We start from the raw sequence: 22,324 nt of genomic DNA, 5'->3' as shown, positions 1-22,324 counted from the left end.
TTTTGTACCTTTGCTGAAATAGCCTGTATCATATGCCTGCTGCGAGCGCTCAGAGGGACAGGATGTCACAGAGCTGTTCCAAGGCAGACTCACTGTATCTCAGGCTGCAGTCCAGCTCACAGGTCCAGTTCTAGGACCTTCAGCAGCACCAGCAAATCTGGCTTTAATGCCCTGCCACATGCCTCAGCCCCAATCACTGTTAGCAGCCCTTCAGCTGTACTGACTCAACAGCTAATGACACAACCATGCAAACAGTTGCATCGACACACTCAAGAAGGTTGTCAAACTGCAGAATAAAGGACTGCATCATTGGCCATAAAAATGGCAAATAAATAAGTCTGATCAAATGGTTTTAGTTCAGTTTAGGAACAATGATCCAGGTTATTTTAATATTGGCTAAACTGCTGTTGTAAAAATACAATTTGTTAAAATATCTTTATTTTCTATAGCTACAAAGCTTTGTATTATTTAGAAATACAGAAACAGTTTTATCTACTTGTCCTATGAAAATAAGGATTGTCACAGTAAAAATATATTCCCTGTTTTCCCAAGAAAGTAATAATGACAAACTAAAGAAACAAGGCCAATTATCAGCTTGTTTTGGGGTGGAATAGATGGAAGATTATGTTGTATAAAAATGGTTATATCAAGTTTTGGTGACTTCAGCAACATATAACTTGTTAAGCAGTCGACCTTTCAAGCTACTTGTATCTGCCAGACACCAGAAATAGCTGGAGAAATTTGTTTCAAAAGAAATAGAATATTTTTATCTGTAATGCTTTAGGATGATTAGTTAACATGCAAATATGCTTCTAGTACAATACCTGGTGGTGTCTCACAAAGCTTTTCAATTGTAGGAAGTGTTCCAATCAAAAGATCATCCTCTATTACATTTAAATGAAACAAAATATTGCAAGAAAATAAAGTATTTCAAGCAAAAATAGCTGTTATAAATGTTTAACAACTTAATATATAAAAAATACTTTGCAAATGAAAACAAGCTAAAGCATAAAATAAATTAATTTATGCATGCCTACAAGTTCACTTGGAACAAGATCATTATAGTCAACTCTCCATTATTCAGAACAAATGGGGTAAGGGAAACACTAGCTTGTGCAAAACCCAAAAGAATACAGACAGTAGTACAGAGTATATCCTCCCGTCCCCAAATCATCCAGCCATCTGCACTGTCCTTCCCATCTCTCCAGGACTATTTAACATTCTTTTTTTTTTTTTTTTTTTTTGCTAGGCCAGGTTAATAACCACGTCAAGTTTTGATGTCAGCCTCCTTACCTCTCCCCCTCACCTCACTATTTCACTCTGTCACTGTCTCCAATAACACACACAGAGCTGGCAACCAAAACATGTTATCTTTCTACAATGCTTCTCAGCATTTGGGAAACTGGTGGACACTGAACTATGCCTGCACTGAAGCATCTAAGGCTGGGCAGACCTTACTAGCTTTGGTCCTGCACAGGGTGGAAACAGCTGCATTGCTTTAAATGCAGAAGTCCTGCTAGAAGCTGTGCAGATGCTATTCTGAGGTGCTGAGCCTGAGTGAGGAAACCTTGGCATCAGTAACATGCGTAGATAACTGTGTTAACTCAAAGGTCTGATTTAACTTGGGACTAAAATGGTAATAGCGTTCAGGAATGGAATACTTCAATTCTATAAAAACAAGTTAAAATGTCTGACAAATAAAGCCCCCCCCAATTCTCCTTGTTATTTGTTATAATCAAATATCATAGCTGAAGGACTTGATTTCAAAAACATGAGAAAACCTTCTGAAACTAGTGGCAGCACAGGAAGACTGATTTGCTTTTCATCTTAATCTTTTTTGGTTGGTTGGTTTGCTTTTACTAAACACCTCCGTTTAGCTTATATACTTCACTAACTTAAAGAAAAAGATGCATTCTTTTCTTTTTTTTTTCTTTTTTAACTGCAATTACAGGATAACACACAAGCAAACAAAAACATCTCAATTTTGTGAACATTTATGTTAATTCAAATGTATCAGTATCCCAAAATATTTCTGTGCCTATACAATAACATCTTCTGAACAAATACATGATAATGTTGTGCTTGATGAATGGATATACAAGCACACCAAATATGAATTAATGGAAAAATATTTCACTAAAGAACATGCCATAATTGGATCTATGGTCTAATCTAGTCAAATCCACTGTCTCTCAGTGTCATTTAGAAGCAAGTATTGCAAAGGATGCTTTAAGTGCATAGACTGGACTCACATATAGAACAACTAACTCCAAGGAATGCTTTTCCTAATAGATGGAACTCAGTGGCAGAATTATACCATTTCTAAAATAAGTTAAAATGGTTAATTTAACTTACCAACTGTAGGTGTGTTTGCTGCACTGAGGGAAGCAGAAGAGGATATTGAGGAAACACTCTCTGCATGCACCAAGGGAACTGCAGGTGGAGGACTTGAGTTAGAGGTCAATGGAGGGCTGAATGGCTAAACACGAGAGATCACAGAGGATTACAGAGACAGAAAGTGGTTTTAAAAAGATTAAAAACAACTGTAAATACAAAAGTTCTTAATTTCATTCCCCAATCAATTTAATAGTGTTTCTCAACATATTTATTTTAATGTTTTATCTATCCTAGTTTTCAGTGTAAAACAGATAACCCATATTTTCTATGGGAATCAGCCACTATTTCATAGATTATCATTATTAATATATTTGCCTGGGTAGTTAAGTCTAATGTAAAATAGTTGAGGACTGGAGAACATGAGAGAGAGGGAGAGGCTGAAGGACCTGGGTTTGTTCAGCCTGGAGTAGAGAAGCCTAAGGAGGGCTCTACTAGCAAGCAGTCTTTCGCTAGCTATTAAGTCAGTCAGACTCTATTTGGAGGTGCAAGAGCTATAACAAAAGAAATTTCAGCCGAACACAGAGAAAAAATCCTTGCAACCTTGTGGTTAAGCCCTCAGACAGGTTGCCCAAAGAGGTTATGAGATCTCCTTCCCCAGAGATTTTCAAAACTCAGCATGTCCCTGAGCAACCTAATGCAATTTTCAAGTTGGCCCTTCTTTGAGTGGGAGGTTGGCCTAGAGGAGATCTTCAAAAGTCCATTCCACCCTAAATCTTTGGATAGTTTTATGATCCATTTAACAGTTAAGTTATTAGTTTAAAATGACTAATGGTCATTTTGGGATTAAACTATCTAAAAGGTTCTGGAACTCCTGAAGAAACTGTTTTGGTTGGGTAATACTTTTTTATTGTTTTGGTTCTATCACACTTGTCACAGAAGATATGACTTTTATACAGACTGTGGGGGTTGTAAAAGGAGCTGACATATAATGAAGACAACTCACAATCTTCCACTTGTATCTAAATAGCCAATTTCTGAAACGAGTAACTTTGTGCAGAATCATACTTTATAGCAGAACAGTACCAGCTAAATTCTTCTCTTTAATCCTGATGATATGAACAACAGATTTCTTTGTCTAAGAGCAATTACTACAATTTTAAATTAGAACAAGAAAAGAATCTCAAAATGAACCCTATTCTGACCTTACAACAATACAGAAAGACAAGAGTTAAACAATGTTTCAGTTCAGACCAGAATTTTGTTCATAATGAGAATATCATAGAATCCTAAAATGGTTGATTTGGAAGGGACCTTAAAGAGCATCTCATTCCAACCCCCCCCGCCATGAGCAGGGACACTGCACTAGATCAGGTTGCTCAAACCCCCATCCAACCTGGCCTTGAACACTTCCAGGGAGGGGGCGTCCACAGGTCCTCCGAGCAACCTCTTCCAGTGTCTCACCACCCACACAATAAAGAATTTCTTCCTAAGGTTGTCCTGGTTTAAGCCAGGATGAAGCCAATTTTTCTTTTTACTGATTTTCTTTCCTTCAGTAAGCTTTCTTGTAACTAGCAACAGTATGTTCTGCTAGGCTGATAAGACAGTGGAATGTTTTTCTAACTACTGAGGCTTCAAGGCCGCACCTGCACTCTGCCGGCTCAGACACTATGGGGAGATCTGTGACCCCCCCGTAGGAGGCTGAGTTAGACAGACAGCAAAATTGGCCAAAGATATTCCATTCCATATATCTACGTAAGCTCAAAGGAAGGTCAGAGATCACAGAAGACAACTTCCTTCCTCCTTCTTCTTCCCTTCTCCCGGGATTCCTCGGGACTCTTCCCAGTTCAGGGAAGTGCTGTGGGAGTTGCTGGGGTGGGGGGGGGCGAGAGGCTTTTGCCCATACCTGAATATATCTGTATATAATTGTATATATTTTCTTGTATCATTCATTAGTGTTTTAATTAAAGCTGTGTAGTTTAGTTTTCAATCCAGCCAAGTCTCTCTCTTTTTCTCTCTCTCCTTCCCTACCTGGGTGGGGGGGGGAGGGGATCGAGAGCATTTTTGTCAGACCTGAGTCAAACGGTGACAAAGGTCTAACCTAAATCTACTCTCTTTCAGTTGGAAACCATTACCCCTTGTTCTATCGCTACATGTAGATTGTAAACAGTCCCTCTCCAGCTTTCTTGTAGGCTCCTTCAGGTACTGGAAGGCTGCTACAAAGTCTCCCCAGAGTCTTCGCTTCTCCAGGCTGAACAACCCCAACTCTCTCAGCCTGTCTTCGTAGGGGAAGTACTCCAGCCCTCAGATCATCTTTGTGGCCCTCCTCTGGACTCTCTCCAACAGCTCTTCACTGGACCTTGAGCCATTGACCACTTCTCTTTGAGTATGACCATCCACCCAATTCCTTATCCACTGAGTGGTCCATCTTTCAAGTCCATCTCTCCAATTTAGAGACCAGGTTGTCATATGGGACAGTGTCAAATGCTTTGCACAAGTCCAAGTAGACATCAGTTGCTCTCCCCTTATCCATCAATGGTGTAACCCCATCATAGAAAGCCACCAAATTCTTCAACGTATAGTTTGCCCTTAGTGAAGCCACATTGGTTGCCACCAACCACCTCCTCATTTTTCATGTGCCTTAGCAGAGCTTTCAGGAGCATCTGCTCCATAATCTTGCTGGGCACAGAGGTGAGACTGACTGACCTGTAGTCCCCTAGGTCTTCCCTTTTTAAAATGGGGGTTATGTTTCCCCTTTTCCAGACAGTGGGAGCTTCACCAGACTGCCATAATTTCTTGGATGTGATGGATAGTGGCTTAGCAACTTCATCTGCCAGTTCCCTCAGGACCTGCAGATGTATCCCATCAGGTCCCATTGACTGTTGCACCTTCAGGTTCTTTAAATGGTGTTGAACCTGATCTACCCCTATTTTGAGCAGTTCCTCATTCTCCCAGTTCCTGTCTTTGCCTTCTGTGTCCTGGGCAGTGTGGTTTGAGCACTTGCCCATGAAGACTGAGGTAAAAAAGTAATTAAGTCAGTCTTCTCCATATCCCTAGTAACCAGGTCTCCCATTTCCTTCCAGAGAGGGCCCACATTTTCCCTAATCTTCCTTTTATCTCCAACATACCTATAGAAGCTTTTCTTGTTGCCCTTGATGTCCCTGGCCAGATTTAATTCTACCAGTGCTTTAGCTTTCCTAACCTGATCCCTGGCTGCTTGGACAACTTGCTTGTACTCCTTTTTGTGTCTGAGTTTGTTCATCCATGCAGACCTCCTGGCTTTTTTGTCTGACTTCTTCTTTGTTGGGATGCATTGCTCCTGAGCTTGGAGGAGGTGATCCTTGAATATTCACCAGCTTTCTTGGGCTTCTGTTTCCCTCCAGAGCTTTATCCCATGGTACCCTACCAAGCAGGTCCCTGAAGAGGCCAGAGTCTGCTCTCTTGAAGACCAGGGCAGTGAGCTTGCCCTCCTCACTGCCCTAAGGATCTTGAACTCCACCATCTCATGGTCATTACAGCCAAGGCTGCCCTTGAGCTTCACATTCACTGCCAACCCATTCTTGTTGGCAAGAACAAGGTCCAGCATAGCACCTCTTCTCACTGCCTCCTCTATCACTTGGAGGAGGTAATTATCATTGATGCATTCCAGGAACCTCCTGGATTGCTTATGCCTTGCTGTGTTGTCCCTCCAACAGATATCGGGATGGTTGAAGTCCTCCATGAGGACCAGGACTTGTCAACATGAGGCTACTCCTATTTGTCTATAAAGGGCCTCATCCACTTGGTCTTCCTGGCTGGGTGGCCTGTAGCAGATCCCCACTATAATGTCCCCTGTTCCTGCCCTCCTTTTAATCCTGAACCTAAGATCTCAGTCAGCTCCTCATCCATCCACAGGTGGAGTTCCATCCACTCCAGCTAATCATTGATGTAGAGAGCAACACCCCCTCCTCATCTCCCCTGATTGTCCTTCCTAAAGATCCTGTATGCTTCCATTCCAACACTCCAGTCATAGGAGTCATCCCACCACGTCTCCATGATACCAATAAGATCATACCCCTGCAAGCATGTGCACTTATCTTGTTTATTCCCCATAGTGAAAGTATCTTGCTATTTCGAGACAGGAAGAGGATCCTGCCACAGTAAAATTTTTCCAAGTCAGTTAGTCAAATGAAACTCAAAGAATCGATGAATAGAATGCATACAAGAGATTAAGTATGGCTGAGATTGATATGGTCTCTAGGCATTTGCATTTGTTGCCCCATTCCTTAACAGCACGTGGACCTGCCCTGCAAGCAGTGAGCAGAGATGCCCGATGGGCAGCTGCTACAATCTGCCACCTCCCTTCTCCACCAACCAGCAGCAAGGGCAGGGTAAAGTCACAGCAGGGCTACTTGTGTGATCACATGACTGATAACAATCTACTTAATGTCAGTCATTCTCCAAAGCTTTGGTGATATCCTTAAATCAATGGAGGTTTGTTAATAAATAACTTCACTAGTATTTCACATTTTGAAAACTAATCCCACACATATGCTATCCTTTAATTTTCAAGGTATTGATTTGTTCAATTAAAAACATTCAGTTGATACAAATTTTATATTTTGGACCTTTTTAGTTCAGTTAAGAATTATGTTATTATAGTAACGTTTATTCTCATCAACTTCCATGCCAAACTGGCAATGGTGAAAAACTGAGTATATGATTCCTTGAACATTGGCTGGAAAGTAACTCCACTGTAACAGTGCAAATGATATATCTGAAACAAGTTACAATGGAAAATTGAAAACAAAACCCACCACCAAACATCAATCAATACATACTGTTTCATTAATTCCACTAAGTTTCCCTGTAGATAACTTTGGTCTTGAAGCAGGCCTTGGAGGGGGTATAAGTGTGCCTACAGAAAGAGGAGTTGTGGGCCTCACTGAAAGAAAGCAAATTTAAGGAAATCAGTATTAGAAATGTCACACTGAACATAAATATGTACCCATTTGAATAGAATAATTGGTAGTTATGCTTCTATTAAAAGTTCCTATTTTACAACCTCTATTTTGTAAGATTTACCACTAATCATAAATGTTTTTAAAATAAAGCCACATGATGCCCTGAAAAGTCACTCTAAAAGGGCATCTTGGGCTTTTTCATTGCTTTCAAATGATTTTATACTAACTATTCCCGGAGGTTTGCATGTAAAAAGATGGTTTTACCAGAGTTTCCTTTTGTGTATGGTCTATGTGGATTCAGAATATGGGACAGTCTTTCATGTCTCACCACAAATAGAAAAGTCAGTGGAAATCCATATTTGGTCCTGACTGAAAATGGCACAATTCTGTTTACATCAAATTATGCCCTCTGAAATCCCACTGACTTCAACAAATATACACCGCTATAACAGAAAAATTTATCTATTGATTGTAAGAACACAGTAACTCCATATTATCTCTTAGCTGAGCTATCAGAAGTAAAAAGCAGGTAAAAACAGTACTGCCCTCATGTCCCTCTAAATCTAACAGATACAATTAACAGATGGTGGCAGCAGTACAAAGATGCCACTTTTACATAGTCACTTTTCTGAATAGAATTGTACTTCAAAATAAATGTTAAATGCCATTCAATGAGTATGCCAGATCTAAAATTAACTTCAAAATAGACCAAAATTCTGACTGTCTTTGCAGCACATCCTGTAATCTCTCTCAAATTATTCTGGATGGTTCTTTTTTTATTAAATCAGTTAATGTTATTTAAAAATGTAACTTTTAAGTATGGAATTTTCTCAGGCATTCAGCATAACTCTGCAGTCGCTGAAGTATGGGAATTTCATCACTGATTTGGGAAGAAAAGCATTAGGCTAATACTGACCACATCCACCTTAAGAGTTGCAAACTCAAATGTCTCCCACTAAATTAACTTCTGAAATGTCAGTCATTCCTTTAAAATTCTTGTTATGTCCCTGGAAGACAGTGCATGCTAAACACTGAGTAGTCTGCTGCAATATCACAAGTGGCCTGCTTGCCCAAATGCACTTTTCCTTTGTCCTCTTAGTATGTAGTATTACCACAATATTACCCACACTTCAAAATACTGGGCGTTAAAAATAAATGGTTTAAAATCCGATTCATTTAACTGTACTTAATCTGAAAACATCTATATATTCCTATTTCTAGGAAAGCATAGTTAAGAAAAATCAATGTCTTTAAATATTTAGATTTTTTTGTATTTCAAGCTCAATATTTATTTAATTGTCCTAACTTTGAAGGAAGTTGGTAACTAACAAGCAGTTTAGTTCATTCAAAGCAAGAAGAGTTAATTTTAACATCAGGTAAGCAATAGTAAAAAAAAAAGAAAAATCAGTCCAAAGCTTGCTTTTTGGAGTCAGTTATTGGCAAAGAGCAGTACACTATGCATGCTTGCCATACCCTTATTTGTATGAACACAAGAAGACACTAAATTATAGTCCAGTAGTGCTGAAGATTATGCGGAAAAAATATCAGCAGCAGTGCCAGTTTCTTCAATGAATAATTGTTGTGGCATAGAGTATTATTGAAAAGGTCACTTTGATCATCAGAAGTACAGCTCTTGGAAGAATTCCCAAGCAAAGCAGAAGAGGCAAGGCAGGCATTTTCAGTTTTAAAATGCAATTTTTTGGGGCTCCTTCTTGTATGCGCTTGTGTGTATAATTGTAAGAAGTTAATCAGTGTGGTGATGCAGACCTTCCCCCTCACTGGGCCGCACTGTGATGTCAACACCAGCCAACATTGTTCTTGCTTTAGTCACAAGGGTGATGGGTCCAATATTGTTCTTGTTTCAATTATAAGTGCACGTAGGCTGAGACAATCTGGCACTTTCCAATCTTGCCTACTGGGATAGTGAGTTGAAACAATTTGGTACCTTCTTGTGCTAGTGGAAATACAATTATTTGGGGAGATTAGGCGCTTCTTAACTGTACCTGCAATTCTGTTGTCTGGGAAAAGTACTTGAGATCCCTCCTGCTCAGATCACATGCCCACTCTGAAAGTTGCCAAAGATCACCTGACACAAATTGTGGCCACAATGGAAAATACTAACCAAAGTCAATAATCTTGTGACTCTATAAATATCAAACCTAAAATCAGGCCCTTTGGAGCTGTACAGGATCTCAGCAGACTGCTACCCTATGCCTCATGAAGGAAGTTTGTCTATCCGAAGGAAAAGAGTGAGTAGTGCACTACTCATTTTGCAGAAAAAAAAAAGATCAAAATCAAATTATAGTGGGTAATTCAATCTCGTGGAGATCAATTGGAAGAGTATTTCACTACAACTTCTTTTCATGCAGTTTGAAGATCATTAGGGACCAACATTTATTAACAACTAAACATAGTTTAACTTCTATATGCGTGTATGTGCGTATGAAAGCAATTTAGTTTAGAAACTTGGTTAAATCTTTAATTAAACCACTATGATTACAACAAAGTATTGATTATTGATTAAGTGTTGTGACTTGTTATAATATTGTCAATCAACCTCTATTTGCTGCTATTCCAAATCACATCAGACCCATAATTATGTGTTAAAGCACTACACTAAAATCCCTACACCTAAACCCTTTAATCATCAATCGTTGACCAAGTCTGGGACTGGGAGTGGATTCAACTGCACCTAGACTCCTCTCTGAGAAGGAGTTTAGAAAGCAAGGGGGTCCATTCTGAACCTTGTGATTCAACAGTAGGACCTTCCTCATTCTTTTCCGTAATCCCCGTGTAAATCACTCCAACCCAATCCTGACTCAATCTCCCCTATCTCTGTACAAATAATTTCCTCTGATCCCTGTGTAAATCACTCCAGTCTAATTCTAACCCCTACACATCCCTTCCACATAGTAAGTAATAGAGCGAACCTTGCCACTGAACTCTGTTAAGTCATGCTTTTATTAAACTATATTAAAATCACCTTTTCCTAATATCTTTGTCAGTGATTCTTTAAGCAACCTTAAGACCTTCCACTCTCATCTGTGACAATCAACAAAGGAAATCCACTGACTCAAGACCATGAAACAGAGATACAAGTACTCGTACTCCCTGATGATACTGTCATACCACCAGATTTACAAAAAATGCTAATGGTAAAGTCTGATGAAAATGGGCTTCTAGACCCAGAATCTGTCTGGTGTCTAAGTAAAGACTGAGTTATTCCACACCCAGGCAAATCAGTGGTAAATGAGGGGGAACTCCTATTTTGCTCCTTCAGTGCAGCTGAAGGAAAAGCAAAGAATTGAAACTAGGAGCAACACTGAAATGATAAAAAATTCAATATAAATCCAGACTTAAAAAAAATATTCAGTATCAACTGCATGAGGATTACAAGCCAGCATGAAAAATAACTGCTCTACTAGGCTAAAAATCAAACAATTTACAAATAAAATAAAAAACCTAATCACATATCACGTGTACTTAATTCATACTGTCACCCACGGTGATTTCCATTTTTTAAGTTGTTCAACAAGTAATTTATTGTGTTTTTCTCTTCTTAAGGCCCTACTTCTCATGATTTTCCTTATTCGTCTAACTTTTTCCCTTCTTTCTTGTGTCCCACTCCATGTTTGTTTCCTTTCCACAGCTTTCTGCTTTTAATTTATTCAAAGTTATTTAATCAAGCCTACCCTTCTCTGCTGTTTTCAAACATTTTTATCCTCTTACCCTTAACATCTATAATAGGAAGGCCCAACATAAATTGATGCCCAGTGAATGAACGAAGACAATGCAGAAATGGGAAGCTATATGATATTCTTCTGTCTGTATCAATCTGTATCTAGTGAGTAATTATGTATGAGGGGTCTAGGACAACTGGACATCACAAACTCACTGCTGGAAACTTCTACACCACCAACTCACCGCTGGGACAACTAGCTGCTGACCAACAGGTGGCGCTTGTTCAGCACCATGAACAGAACCTTGGGAAACAGGCGGTTCTGCTCACAGTGCTCTGATTTTTGCAAGGAAACTGTATATCTATAGGAGTTCAAGTGTATGAGTCACACAATTTGTAACATGAAAAATTAACAATGAAATAAAAGTAACTAAATAAAACGTGAGAAATAAAAAATTAACTATGAGATAAAGGTAACTCAATCAAACATGCTATAAACAGCTCTTTTCAGGTCACAGTCCTGAACATCACTTTTAAAAACTGTGTTTTGATGTTTTTTAATTGCATTTGTTTAACATTACTTTTAGAAAATATCTCATGTTTGACAGAGTTATTTCCTTTCTCGGGCACATGAGAGAAGAGTCTCTACATTAAGACAGTAGGGGTTGGAAAATAGACATGCAGTATGTAGACTGAAGAGAACTATGAAACAGTATATTCCCTGAGATGATAAATGTAAATAATTTAAGTGAACACTTTTAGTAAGCAGGTCCTAACATAGCCATAATATCTGTTTTTGCTTTGGTCTCTCCTTCCTCTTGTTGAACTAGTTTCTCAACATCTCCTGCTCTCAGCCTTTTCAACACACATCCCCATTCACATGCTATTTTGCCTCCCTCTCCTTCACTGCCTTTTTAATGTAAAAATCAATATTGCCTATTTCTGTAAACTTTTTTTGCCCCCCAAAGACCAAGTTTCAGGAAAGTCTGTCAGTGTCCTGCCCACACTAATATTCTCCAAAATCCTGCACTCGAAATTCCAATGTAGTATCTGCCCTCTCCCCTCACCTCCCATACTCTGCAGCCCACCCTCTTCCTCCCAATACATCTACTCTCAGGTGGTGCCAGGAACTCCTCCTTAATTCCAGTCTCACTCCTGTCATTTTTCTCATTCTCCCCTTAGATTATGTCCACACATCTCCTAACATACGCATGGTTTCCTACAGGAAACAAGTTCCTTACAGCAAAGCTCCACAGTGGCTTGTACTACATAACAGGCTTTCCTGGAAAAAAGAAACCCATCCCTATTCACAGTGCAAGCTCAGCATCTCTCTGTTGCTGTGACAGCCTCCATTTAATTTCCCAACTTTACCAATAGGAAAAATAGGATTATATTATTCCTCCAGCATAGATTATGATAATTTTTTGCAAAGAGAGAGGAGAGAAAAAAAGACAAAAGCAAGATAGAGTTTTCCTAAGGTTATTAATGTCCCCTCTTCCCCCTTGCTCCCTAACTTAAAAGCCTGACATACTGCACTCTCAGTTGTGTATTACTTGTAACATAGGACACTATTTTACAAAATTCTTTTGTTTCAATAGTCAAAGCACATCCCCTTGCAATGACTACAAAAGCAACAACAGAACATCCTGAAAAAAACATGCAGAAAACATTTTCTACTGTCAAATATTTTACCTGAGGAGGATGAGGATGCCAAGGAGGCTGAAGAGGAAGATTCAAAAGAACTGCTAAAGAGTGGATCCCATGTCAGAAGGTCACTGTTCCCCTTTCTATAGTAAGAGTGACAACTGGAATATTAATGAAAGATGTATATTCTCATGAAAAAAACAAACAACAACTTTGGTAATTCATCTTATGTATTAGTTAGTCTTTTCATCTAAAATTAAAAGTACTTACAAATTACAGGTCAAGGAACTGCTTTACACACAAGGAAACTATTTGAACTGAAACCTTGGTGCAAGTTTGTGTGTGGACATAATGTTAGTAAATTATTTTCATTTTCAACAAGACTTATATCTACAAATAAATTTGTTTACATACATACATATATAAGCAATGTATATGGACCTGCCCAAATTTGTAAAGTGTTTAAGATTACAAGCTCAAATGGAACACCATATGATGAAAAATAAACCAGTCATCTAAAACCTGAAATTTTAATAAAAAACAATATTTTGTAATAATTATAAATATCAATAGAAAGACCACAGTGAAGCTAATGCATTTGAAGGGGAAAAAAAGTTAATAGAAATCTCCATTGTTACATAATTACTCTGTAACTCTTATGATGCAATAGATGCTTGACTTAAAATGGCAGTCAACTGATATTTACAATGAGTTTTGGAGTCTTAGATAAAAATTAGACCAAGTACCCGCCAAACTACACGATATAATTTTAAAAGTTAAACTTACTCATTAGCTGGAGTAGAAAGCTTTGATTTTGTTACCTCTTCACCTAAGCAAAAGACACAGTATTATCACCACTCTAAAATAAAAATATTTCAGCTTTATATTGATGTGCATGGTGGCACTGTATAGTAAAAATTTTCATGTGAATAGAAAGGTCTGTATTGATAACAGCAGGTTCAGTTTTGCCTCTCACTTTTCTCTCAGGCTGAGCCTCCCAGCTTTTGATGTAAATAGCACTGTTTCACTAGGGATGCTTCTGCTGAATGCTTATAAATGTAGTGCGGCTGTATAGAGTGAGATGTTCTACTCACTGCCACTGCCCCACAGGCAAGGCTGTTGCCACCACTGGTGCTGGTACAACCACTATGGCCACTCCCACTCAATCCACATCAGTAAAAGTTAATCTTGTGACCAGGAGTAAGACAAAGACGAAAGATTCCGTGCAAAAGTTCCAAAGGTTTTAAAAGACCAGAGAGGAGGTTCATAAGGCTGGCCCCTCTCAAACAGATAGAGGAGCAGATCCTTCTCAAGGAGATAGAAGAGCAGGCCCTTCTCAGCCACCTGAGGACAAAGATCTTGTCCAACCTTTTTCTCTAAAGGACATGCGTCTCATAAGAAAGGACTTTATCCACCATGAAGGTAAACTGTTTTTTTCTTGGTTGCTGTGCTGCTTTGATGGTGCAGCTGATAGCTATGAATTGGACAAAAGAAATGCCAGCAAGTTGGGATCCCTGGCCAGAGATGCTGGTATTGGAAGAAGGTCAGGAACTAACACTCTTTGGAACCGATATCTTTCAGCTGTCAGAGACCATAAGTGTGAAATCACTGAAGCAGAACACCCACTCTTGAGAGAGCCATCATGCGTTTGAGAGAATTAGCTGTGCAAGACTGTTCTATGAAAACCACAGGATTACAAAGCCTGATGGCGTCATGTGCGACATACCTATGTTCTGGAAGTTTGTGCAGGCTGTAAGACAGGACATGCCCATATAGTCTCCTTCACGGGATGTTGGATGAATTTGACAGACCAACTGTGTGTGAATTGGCTTGCAAAGCACAACAGTATGGAGCCATGATCTCTGATCCCCATCAGTTCTACACCACAGCCATTGAAAAGGTGACTGAAAAAGCGACTGAAAGATTGGCAGGTACTGAACAGATAGGGAGGTAGAATCCAGTCTGTCCCTAGAGACAAGAGAGGCCATCATCCAGCCATTAGGAGGAGACAACCAGCTACAAGAAAGCAGTAAGAGAAATGGGACCCACATCGACACTGCCTGTGGTCTCTCTTGCATATTTATTATAAAGAGGACATGAGAACCTAGGATAAGAAACCCACTGCTGTTCTCCAGGTATGTATACAAGAGCTGCTAGGTAGAAAAAATTTAGAAGGTCCTTCCAGGAAGAAGGCTGCTCCAATCTCCAGCAACCAGACCTCCAACCAGAATGGATGGACTCTAGATCCCAGTGCATTGAGCTAAAATGCCCAAAATTAGAGGTGTCTTGTCTCCAGCCAGGAGGAGGAAAGGTACAATCAAATTTATTATAATGGGTGGATACATGTCCTTGAACATTAGAACCACAAAAGTATAAAGCCTTGGTGGACAGTGGTGCACAGTGCACACTAATGCCATCGAATCATAGACAGAATCCGTCACTATCTCTGGAGTGACTGAAGGATCTTAACAAGTGACTGTTGTGGAGGCCGGTGTGAACCTCACTGGTAAGGAGTGGCAAATGCACCCTATAGTGACTGGCCCAGATGCGCCGTGCATCCTTGGCATAGATTACCTCAAAAAAGGATCTTTACAGGACCTGAAAGAGTACCGGTGGGCCTTTGGTATAGCTGCTGTAGAGACTGAGGACACTGAACAGCTGCATACTTTGCCTGGCCTTTCAGATCCTTCTCTACTGGGGTTGCTGAAGGTTGAAGACCAACAGGTGCCAATTGCCTCTTCAACGGTGCACACACAACATTGCACCAACAGAGACTCTGTGAGCCCCATTCATAAGGTAATAAGGCAAGTGGAGAGACAAGGAGTTTTCAGCAAGACTCATTCACCCTTCAACAGTCCTATTTGGCCAGTGCGAAAGCCTGATGGCAAGTGGAGGCTGACAGTGGACTATTGTGGCTTGAATGAGGTTACACCACCGCTCAGTGCTGCTGTGCCGGACATGCTAGAACTTCAGTACGAGCTGGAGTCAAAAGCAGCCAGGTGGTGTGGCACTGCTGACATTGCTCATGCATTCTTCTCTATTCCTATAGCACCAGAGTGCAGGCCACAGTTTGCTTTCACCTGGAGGGGAGTCCAGTACACCTGGAATCGACTGCCCCAGGGGTGGCAACACAGCTCAACCATTTGTCATGGACTGATCCACACTGCACTGGAGAAGGGTGGAGCTCCAGAACACCTCCAGTACATTGATGACATCATTGTGTGGGATGACACACCAGAGATCTTGGAGAAAGGTAAAAAGATCATACAAATTCTTCTGGATGCTGGTTTTGCTGTAAAAAGAAGCAAGGTCAAGGGACCTACACAAAAGATCCACTTCCTGGGTATTAGATGGCAAGATGGACATCGCCGGATCCCAATGGATGTGATTAACAAAATAACTGCTATGGCCCCACCAACTAACAAAAAGGATGCTGTTCTGGTTTGGTTTGGTGGGTTTTTTTGGAGGTGGGGGAAGAGCCACAGGAGTGGCTCCAGTGAGAAGCTGAGGGGCTCCCCCTGCTGCAAAAGCCAACGGGGAGCCATTAGAGGGACAATAGATGCGCCTCAGTGATTAACATATGAAAGAACTGCAATAACACCTGAGCAGAGAAGGACCTCAGGAAGAAGAGCTGTGCTGGAGGAGAGGACCTGCGCTGGGGAAAGAGAGCGGTGTTGGTGGTTGGTGAGGAAGGAAGGGGAAGAAAGTGCTCTAAGAGTTGATCAGAAGATCAGTATTGTCTCAACATCGTCATTGGTGACTAGACCCCAAAAAATGGACTAACATCTTGACATGAGGTGGCAGGGGCTTGCTGCAGATGCAGAAACCATGGAGAACAAACTGAGGTACAGACAGTGCTGATACCTGGTATGGGTCTATTCTACTGGAGCAGCAAAGTGAAGAACTGCTGTCAAGGAAGATGGATTGCACTTGCTGTGCCAACACCAAGGAAGCCTCAGTTGAACTTTCCTCATAAATACAAAACCACCCCCCCGGGTAAGAAGCTCCCTGCCTCCAAAGCTGGCCACGCCTCAGACACTCCTCTCTGGGCATGTGTGGAAGCCTCACTCCAGACAGGTGGAGACTGGCACATTTTCATGGGATGGAGGTGGAGTGGAGGTGGGTCCAAGAAGGAGCAAGGTGTGCTACCCAGGATAAAAGATGGTTCCTAAGTAACCGAACTTGGAAGATCTTCCCCACCGAGAGTTCACGATTGAAGAAGCAGCGGAATGCCATCTGGATTCGGGACCATAGGGATGCCTTTGGACCCGTGGTGGTAGCTATTATCCTCTTTCCCCCCCTTTTTACCTCATCTTTCCTATTCTATCTTCCTTTGTATTGCAAGCCGCTTTACAGGCAAGACCAAAAAAGTCATTCTGTGTTAATAACTTGTCCTGGTTTAAGCCAGGATGAAGCGATTTTTCCTTTTACTGATTTTTTTCCTTCAGTGAGTTTTCTTTTAACACAGACAACACTCTGGTTCGAACTAAGGCTGATAAGACAGTGGAATGTTTTTCTAGCCACTGGGTCCTCAAGGTCGCATCTTTATTCTGCCGGCTCAGACACTACAGGGAGATCTATGACCGCCCCGTAGGAGGCTGAGTTAGACAGCAAAATTGGCCAGATATTCCATTCCATATATCCACGTAAGCTCAGAGGAAGGTCAGAGATCACACAAGACAACTTCCTTCCTGCTTCTTCTTCTTCCCTTCTCTTCCATCCATAGCTGGTGTCTGGGGAGGACTCCGTCCATCCATCACCATCGACCCTTAGGCTTGAGCTCTCCTGACCCTCATCACTCTCTGCTTTCTCCAGCAGCAGCTCCGGGATTCCTCGGGACTCTTCCCAGTTCAGGGAAGTGCTGTGGGAGTTGCTGGGGGTGGGGGGAGGCAGTAGGGATTTTGCACATTTCCTGAACATATCTGCATATAATTGTATTTATATTTTCTTATATCATTAGTGTTTAATTAAAGCTGTGTAGTTTGGTTTTCAATCTGGCCAAGTCTCTCTCTTTTTCTTTCTCTCCTTCCCTACCTGGGTGGGAGGGGGAGGGGATTGAGAGCATTGTTGTCGAACCTAAGTCAAACGGTGACATAACTTAACTTAATGAAATGCCATTTCATTTTTGCACTTTGAGATCACAGCTGAAACGAACCATCACACGTCCACTGAAGAGTAGACCGTGACATGTGCCCAAACAGAAGTTTCCCTGCAACCCATGGCAAGATGGCAGTTGTCCCCCTGCACTCGTGGAGGAACGTGGTGGAATATTCCCTGAAGGCGCCAGGAGGGGTGAGCTTGGCCAGTGGACTTGGATTCTGTGGCCAGTGGATTTGCGGCCTGTGGACTCTGATTGCACAGCTTTGGAAGACCCTGGTGCCAGGGGAGTTGGCTGTTCCCAAAGCAGCCCATGACTGTTTGAGAAGCCCACGCTGGTGCAACTTGCTCCAGACCTTGTGGGAAGGACTCATGAAGGAGAGGTTCGTGGAGGACTCTTGCCCATGGGAGGGACCCTGTGGGGAAGCAGGGAAGGACTGTGAGGAATCCTTCCTCCTGAGGAGGATGGCATGGCAGGAACCAGCAGCCTGTGAATTGACTCTAAACCCCATTCCCTGTCCCCCTGTGCCACTGGGGGGAAGGAGATAGAGAAACTGGGAACAAAGTAATTTGGGCCTGGAAAGAAGGGAGGGGTGGGGTAACATATGCAAGCTCTGCTCTTTGTGTTGTCTGTGTACTGTCTGTGTTTGATTAGTGTGAACATTAAATTATTATTTTTTTTCCCCAAGTTGAGTCTGTTTTGCCTGAGACCTTAATCGGTGAAGAACCCTCCTTGTCCTTTGACTCGACCCACGAGCTTTGTCCTCCTCATCCCATCTTTGGACTAGATGATCTTTCGAGGTCCCTTCCAACCCTAGGATTCTGTGAGTGTGTGTGTGTGTGTGGAGGGGGGGGAGTTGAGTGAGCAGCCATGTGAATGTTCCTTTGTTGTCGTGTTGGGCCCAAACCACCACATTAATGTCGAGCTCAAATCTTTTTAGGGACTGTTGGTTTCTGGAGAATGCACATTCCTGATTACAGTCAAATTGTGACACCTTTTTTCCTGAAACAACAGGACACTTCTGAACATATTAAAAAGAGACTGTGCATGCAGTAACCCTTGGACCAGTACGAACAGGGCCAGACTTCAAAAATGTGCTCTACACCACAGCTGGGCACAATGGTCCTACCTGGAGCCTCTGGCAGAAAGCACCAGAGGAAACTCGTAATCAACCACCGGAATTGTGGAGCCAGAGGTACAGAGGTTCCAAGGCCAACTTGCAGCATACAAAGGAGTTAGAGCCACTTCAGAAGTGATCGACACTGAAGCGCAGCTCCTCCTGGTGCACAGATTGCCAGTACTGGTCTGGATGTTCAAGAGTAATGTTTCTCCTATGCATCATGCCACCAATGCAACCTGGAGTAAATGGGTTGCTTTAATTACCCAGTGAGATCAAATAGCAAGCCCTAATCGTCCAGGAATCATAGAAGCCATTACAGACCAGACAGAATGTACACTTTGGAATGTCACCAGAAGAAATGGTGAGAAGCTCAAGAAGCTCCACCATATGATCATCTACCAGAGACTGAGAAACAATTTGCTCTTTTCACCGATGGCTCCTGCCGTCTTGTGGGGAGATGCTGAAAGTAGAAAGCTGCCGTGTGGAGTCCTATACAACAAACCACAGAAGCAGCTGAGGGAGAAGGTGAGTTGAGCTAATCTGCAGAAGTGAAAGCCCTCCTGCATGCTTTAGATATTGCTGATCAAGAAAAGTGGCCAATGCTTTCTCTCCATACTGACTCATGGATGGCAGCACATGCCTTATGGAGGTGGTTAAAGTAATGGAAGAAGAGAAACCTATTTGGGTTGCTGACCTGTGGAAAGACATTGCAGCTCGGATAGAGAGACTGGAGGTAAAAGTGCGTCATGTAGATGCACACGTGCCTCTGAGTCGAGCCACTGAGGAACATCGACACAACCAACGAGCAGATGAGGCTGCTCAAGTGTTCCAAGTAGACTTAGACTGGGAACATATAGGTGAACTCTCTTTAGCTCGATGGGCCCATGATGCTTTGTGTCATCAGGGCAGAGATGCAACATACAAATGGGCTTGTGACCGAGGGGTGGACTTAACCATGGACGCTATCATGCAGGTGATCCACAACTTTGAAACATGCCCTGCAATTAAGCAGGCAAAACAGTTGAAACCTTTGTGGTATGAGGGGAGGTGGTCAAAGTACAGGTATGGGGAGGCTTGGCAAATTGACTATATCACACTGCCTCACACCTGCCAGGGTAAGCTCTATGTGCTTACAGTGGTAGAAACAAGTACAGGATGGCTGGAAACATTTCCTGTGCCTCATGCCACAGCCCAGAACACCATCCTGGGCCTCAAGAAGCACATATTGTGGTGACATGGTACTCCAGAAAGAATTGAGTCAGACAATGGGACTCATTTCAAGAACAGTCTTGTGACTGACTGTGCCAAAGACCATGGTGTCAAATGGATATACCATATCCTGTACTATGCACAAGCCTCAGGGAAAATTGAATGCTACAGTGGTCTTTTAAAAGCTACCCTGAAGGCAATGGGTGGTGGAACTTTTAAAATATGGGACAAAAATGTAGCTCAGGCCACCTGGTTAGTTAACACCAGGAGATCCATCAATAGAGCTGGTCCAAGTCAGTCAGACCCTCTACATACAGTAGATGGGAATAGATAGTCGCTGTGGTATGTGAAAGGAATCCAGTGAGGAAAAGTGTTTGGGTTTTTCCTGCTTCGGGTAAAGGTAAACCTGTTGGGGCGGAGTTGCTTTTGCATCTCCCTTGATCCCTAGACCCGTTCCTTCCTGACCCTTGAATCTCTACCCTTAGCTTCTGCCTGCCTTTCTGCCAGCAACGGAAGTGGCCCAGACTGCCCCGTGGCTCAGGGGAGTACTGTAAGAGTTTCTGGAGGTGGGGGGTGATAGGGGTTTTTTTCTGCTCATATTTATACATATTTTATTTTCTCACTACTATTTCATTAAAGCTGTCTAGTTTAGGTTTCAATCTAGAAGCCTTTCTTTAATCTGTCTCTCCTTTCCCTATCTGGGTGGGAGGGTGTGAGGGTTTTACCACTCACCAAGGGAAAATTGTCTCTCATAAAGAACTATTCACCTCATAAAGGAGACAAACAAGCTGCACCAGGAACTGTAAATCACTCAGACAAGGACAAGCCTGGACAAGTCGAGGACAAACACTGCTGCTAAGTCCCGGATTGGAGTCTGCAGCTAGCTAAAGTAGCTATCTGATTGGCTGGAACTATATGCAAATAAACGTATCGGAAAATACACCGATCAGAAGGCTCCTAGGAGCTATAAAAGGGACTGCTTGCTGGGCCCAGGAGAGAGTTGTTGCTGGTCTGTCTGCTACTGATCCACCTACCTGCACCTGTCAGCGCTGAGGAGCAGAAAGAGGAAAGAAGAAAGAGGGAGAGGAGAAAGAACCACGGATCTTGGCTACAGTGGCTTGGTCACCACCTGAGACTCCAGAAGAGGAAACCTAAAAGAACTGTTAATCACTACTCGAGAGCTGTAAATCACTACCCAGGAGCAGGGCTAAAAGCAGGAGTCGTTAGCTCAGTACCTGCTAGCCCTACTGCCTTGAGAAAACCTAAAAAAGGTGTAAAATCTCCCCAAAGGGTCTCTCTCCCTCCTTCCACCAGAGAAGAAAAGAAGATGCTTGCAGCCTGCCACCTCTGCAAACTGCTTTGCTTACCACAAACTGCTTTGCCCTATCACTGCCTGCAACAGCTCCAGCAGCCACCACATGTAGCCTGCAGCCTGCCGCCGCCATCTTAAAGCCGCAGATACCACCATGTGTAGCCTGCCGGGACTGTAAGCTTTAATAATAATATTTCTTTCTACTCTATCTCTAAGTGCAATCTCTCCCTGGGATAAAACCATAAATGGCCCTTACATCTACTCACAACACCAACCCTATTGAGAGGGAAACTGTGGCATGTTATACAAACTACCTTTCTATCATAACTTTTCTTCTCCTTTCAATCTAAGTGATTATCTCAGGAAAGTTTTGTACACACAGACCTTGTATCCCTATATTCTGAATTAATTTCCTACATATTTGTGATTCCATTCAAGCTGTTAAATCACATAAAACACATCTCAGTGTCCAGTCTTCATTGTGTGCAGGTGGGCGTGCTCTCAAATTTGGGGTTTCTGGTATATCGTACATTGGCATCACTGCCATTCCCCCAAATCAGGGGCAGATCCTAAATACAAAAGGGCTAACTGCTCAGGCCCATCTGAGTCCGAGTTGCCGCTTGGACTGGGGCATTCTGATTGGTGCCAGAAGTGGGATATACCATAGAAACCCTGAGCCATACACTGAGCATAATGGGATTCATAGACATGCTGCATTCCAAATCTGACGAAACATCCATCCATATCCCATCTCCTTTTCAGGACAAATTTAAGCATTTCCCATTCGTGATCCCTTTTTACAGCCACCTCAAAGCCTGAGGGTACATCCCCTCAACTGCTTATTTTGAGATGGTAAAGGAACATTATGATGAGGGCAATCTGGAACAAGTTTGCCATGATTCAAAAGCCCTGGAGGATGATTCAAAATTGTCTAAAAATCAACAGGAAAGAATAAGAAAAAATGGCTTTGATTTTTATAATGCCA

At 42.0% G+C, this 22,324-nt stretch overlaps 1 protein-coding gene across 1 annotated transcript in view; it reads right to left on the bottom strand.

Moving 5' to 3' along the window:
* Positions 1-22,324, bottom strand: part of LOC104397224 (FCH domain only protein 2-like) — a 154,805-nt gene that overhangs the window by 21,130 nt on the left and 111,351 nt on the right. Inside the window, exons 16-19 of the mRNA XM_010007172.1 lie at positions 13,387-13,429; positions 12,649-12,743; positions 7,155-7,258; positions 2,356-2,479 (exon numbers count right to left, since the gene is read on the bottom strand). Coding sequence (XP_010005474.1) covers positions 2,356-2,479; positions 7,155-7,258; positions 12,649-12,743; positions 13,387-13,429 — 366 coding nt within the window. The remainder of the gene's footprint in view (positions 1-2,355; positions 2,480-7,154; positions 7,259-12,648; positions 12,744-13,386; positions 13,430-22,324) is intronic.

The sequence above is a fragment of the Chaetura pelagica genome, unplaced genomic scaffold (assembly GCF_000747805.2).
Source record: "Chaetura pelagica isolate M959 unplaced genomic scaffold, ChaPel_1.0 scaffold351, whole genome shotgun sequence".
NCBI classification, from domain to species: Eukaryota; Metazoa; Chordata; class Aves; order Apodiformes; family Apodidae; genus Chaetura; species Chaetura pelagica.
The sequence above is the reverse complement of the archived record's forward strand: the minus strand, read 5'-3'. Positions and strand labels throughout refer to the sequence as shown.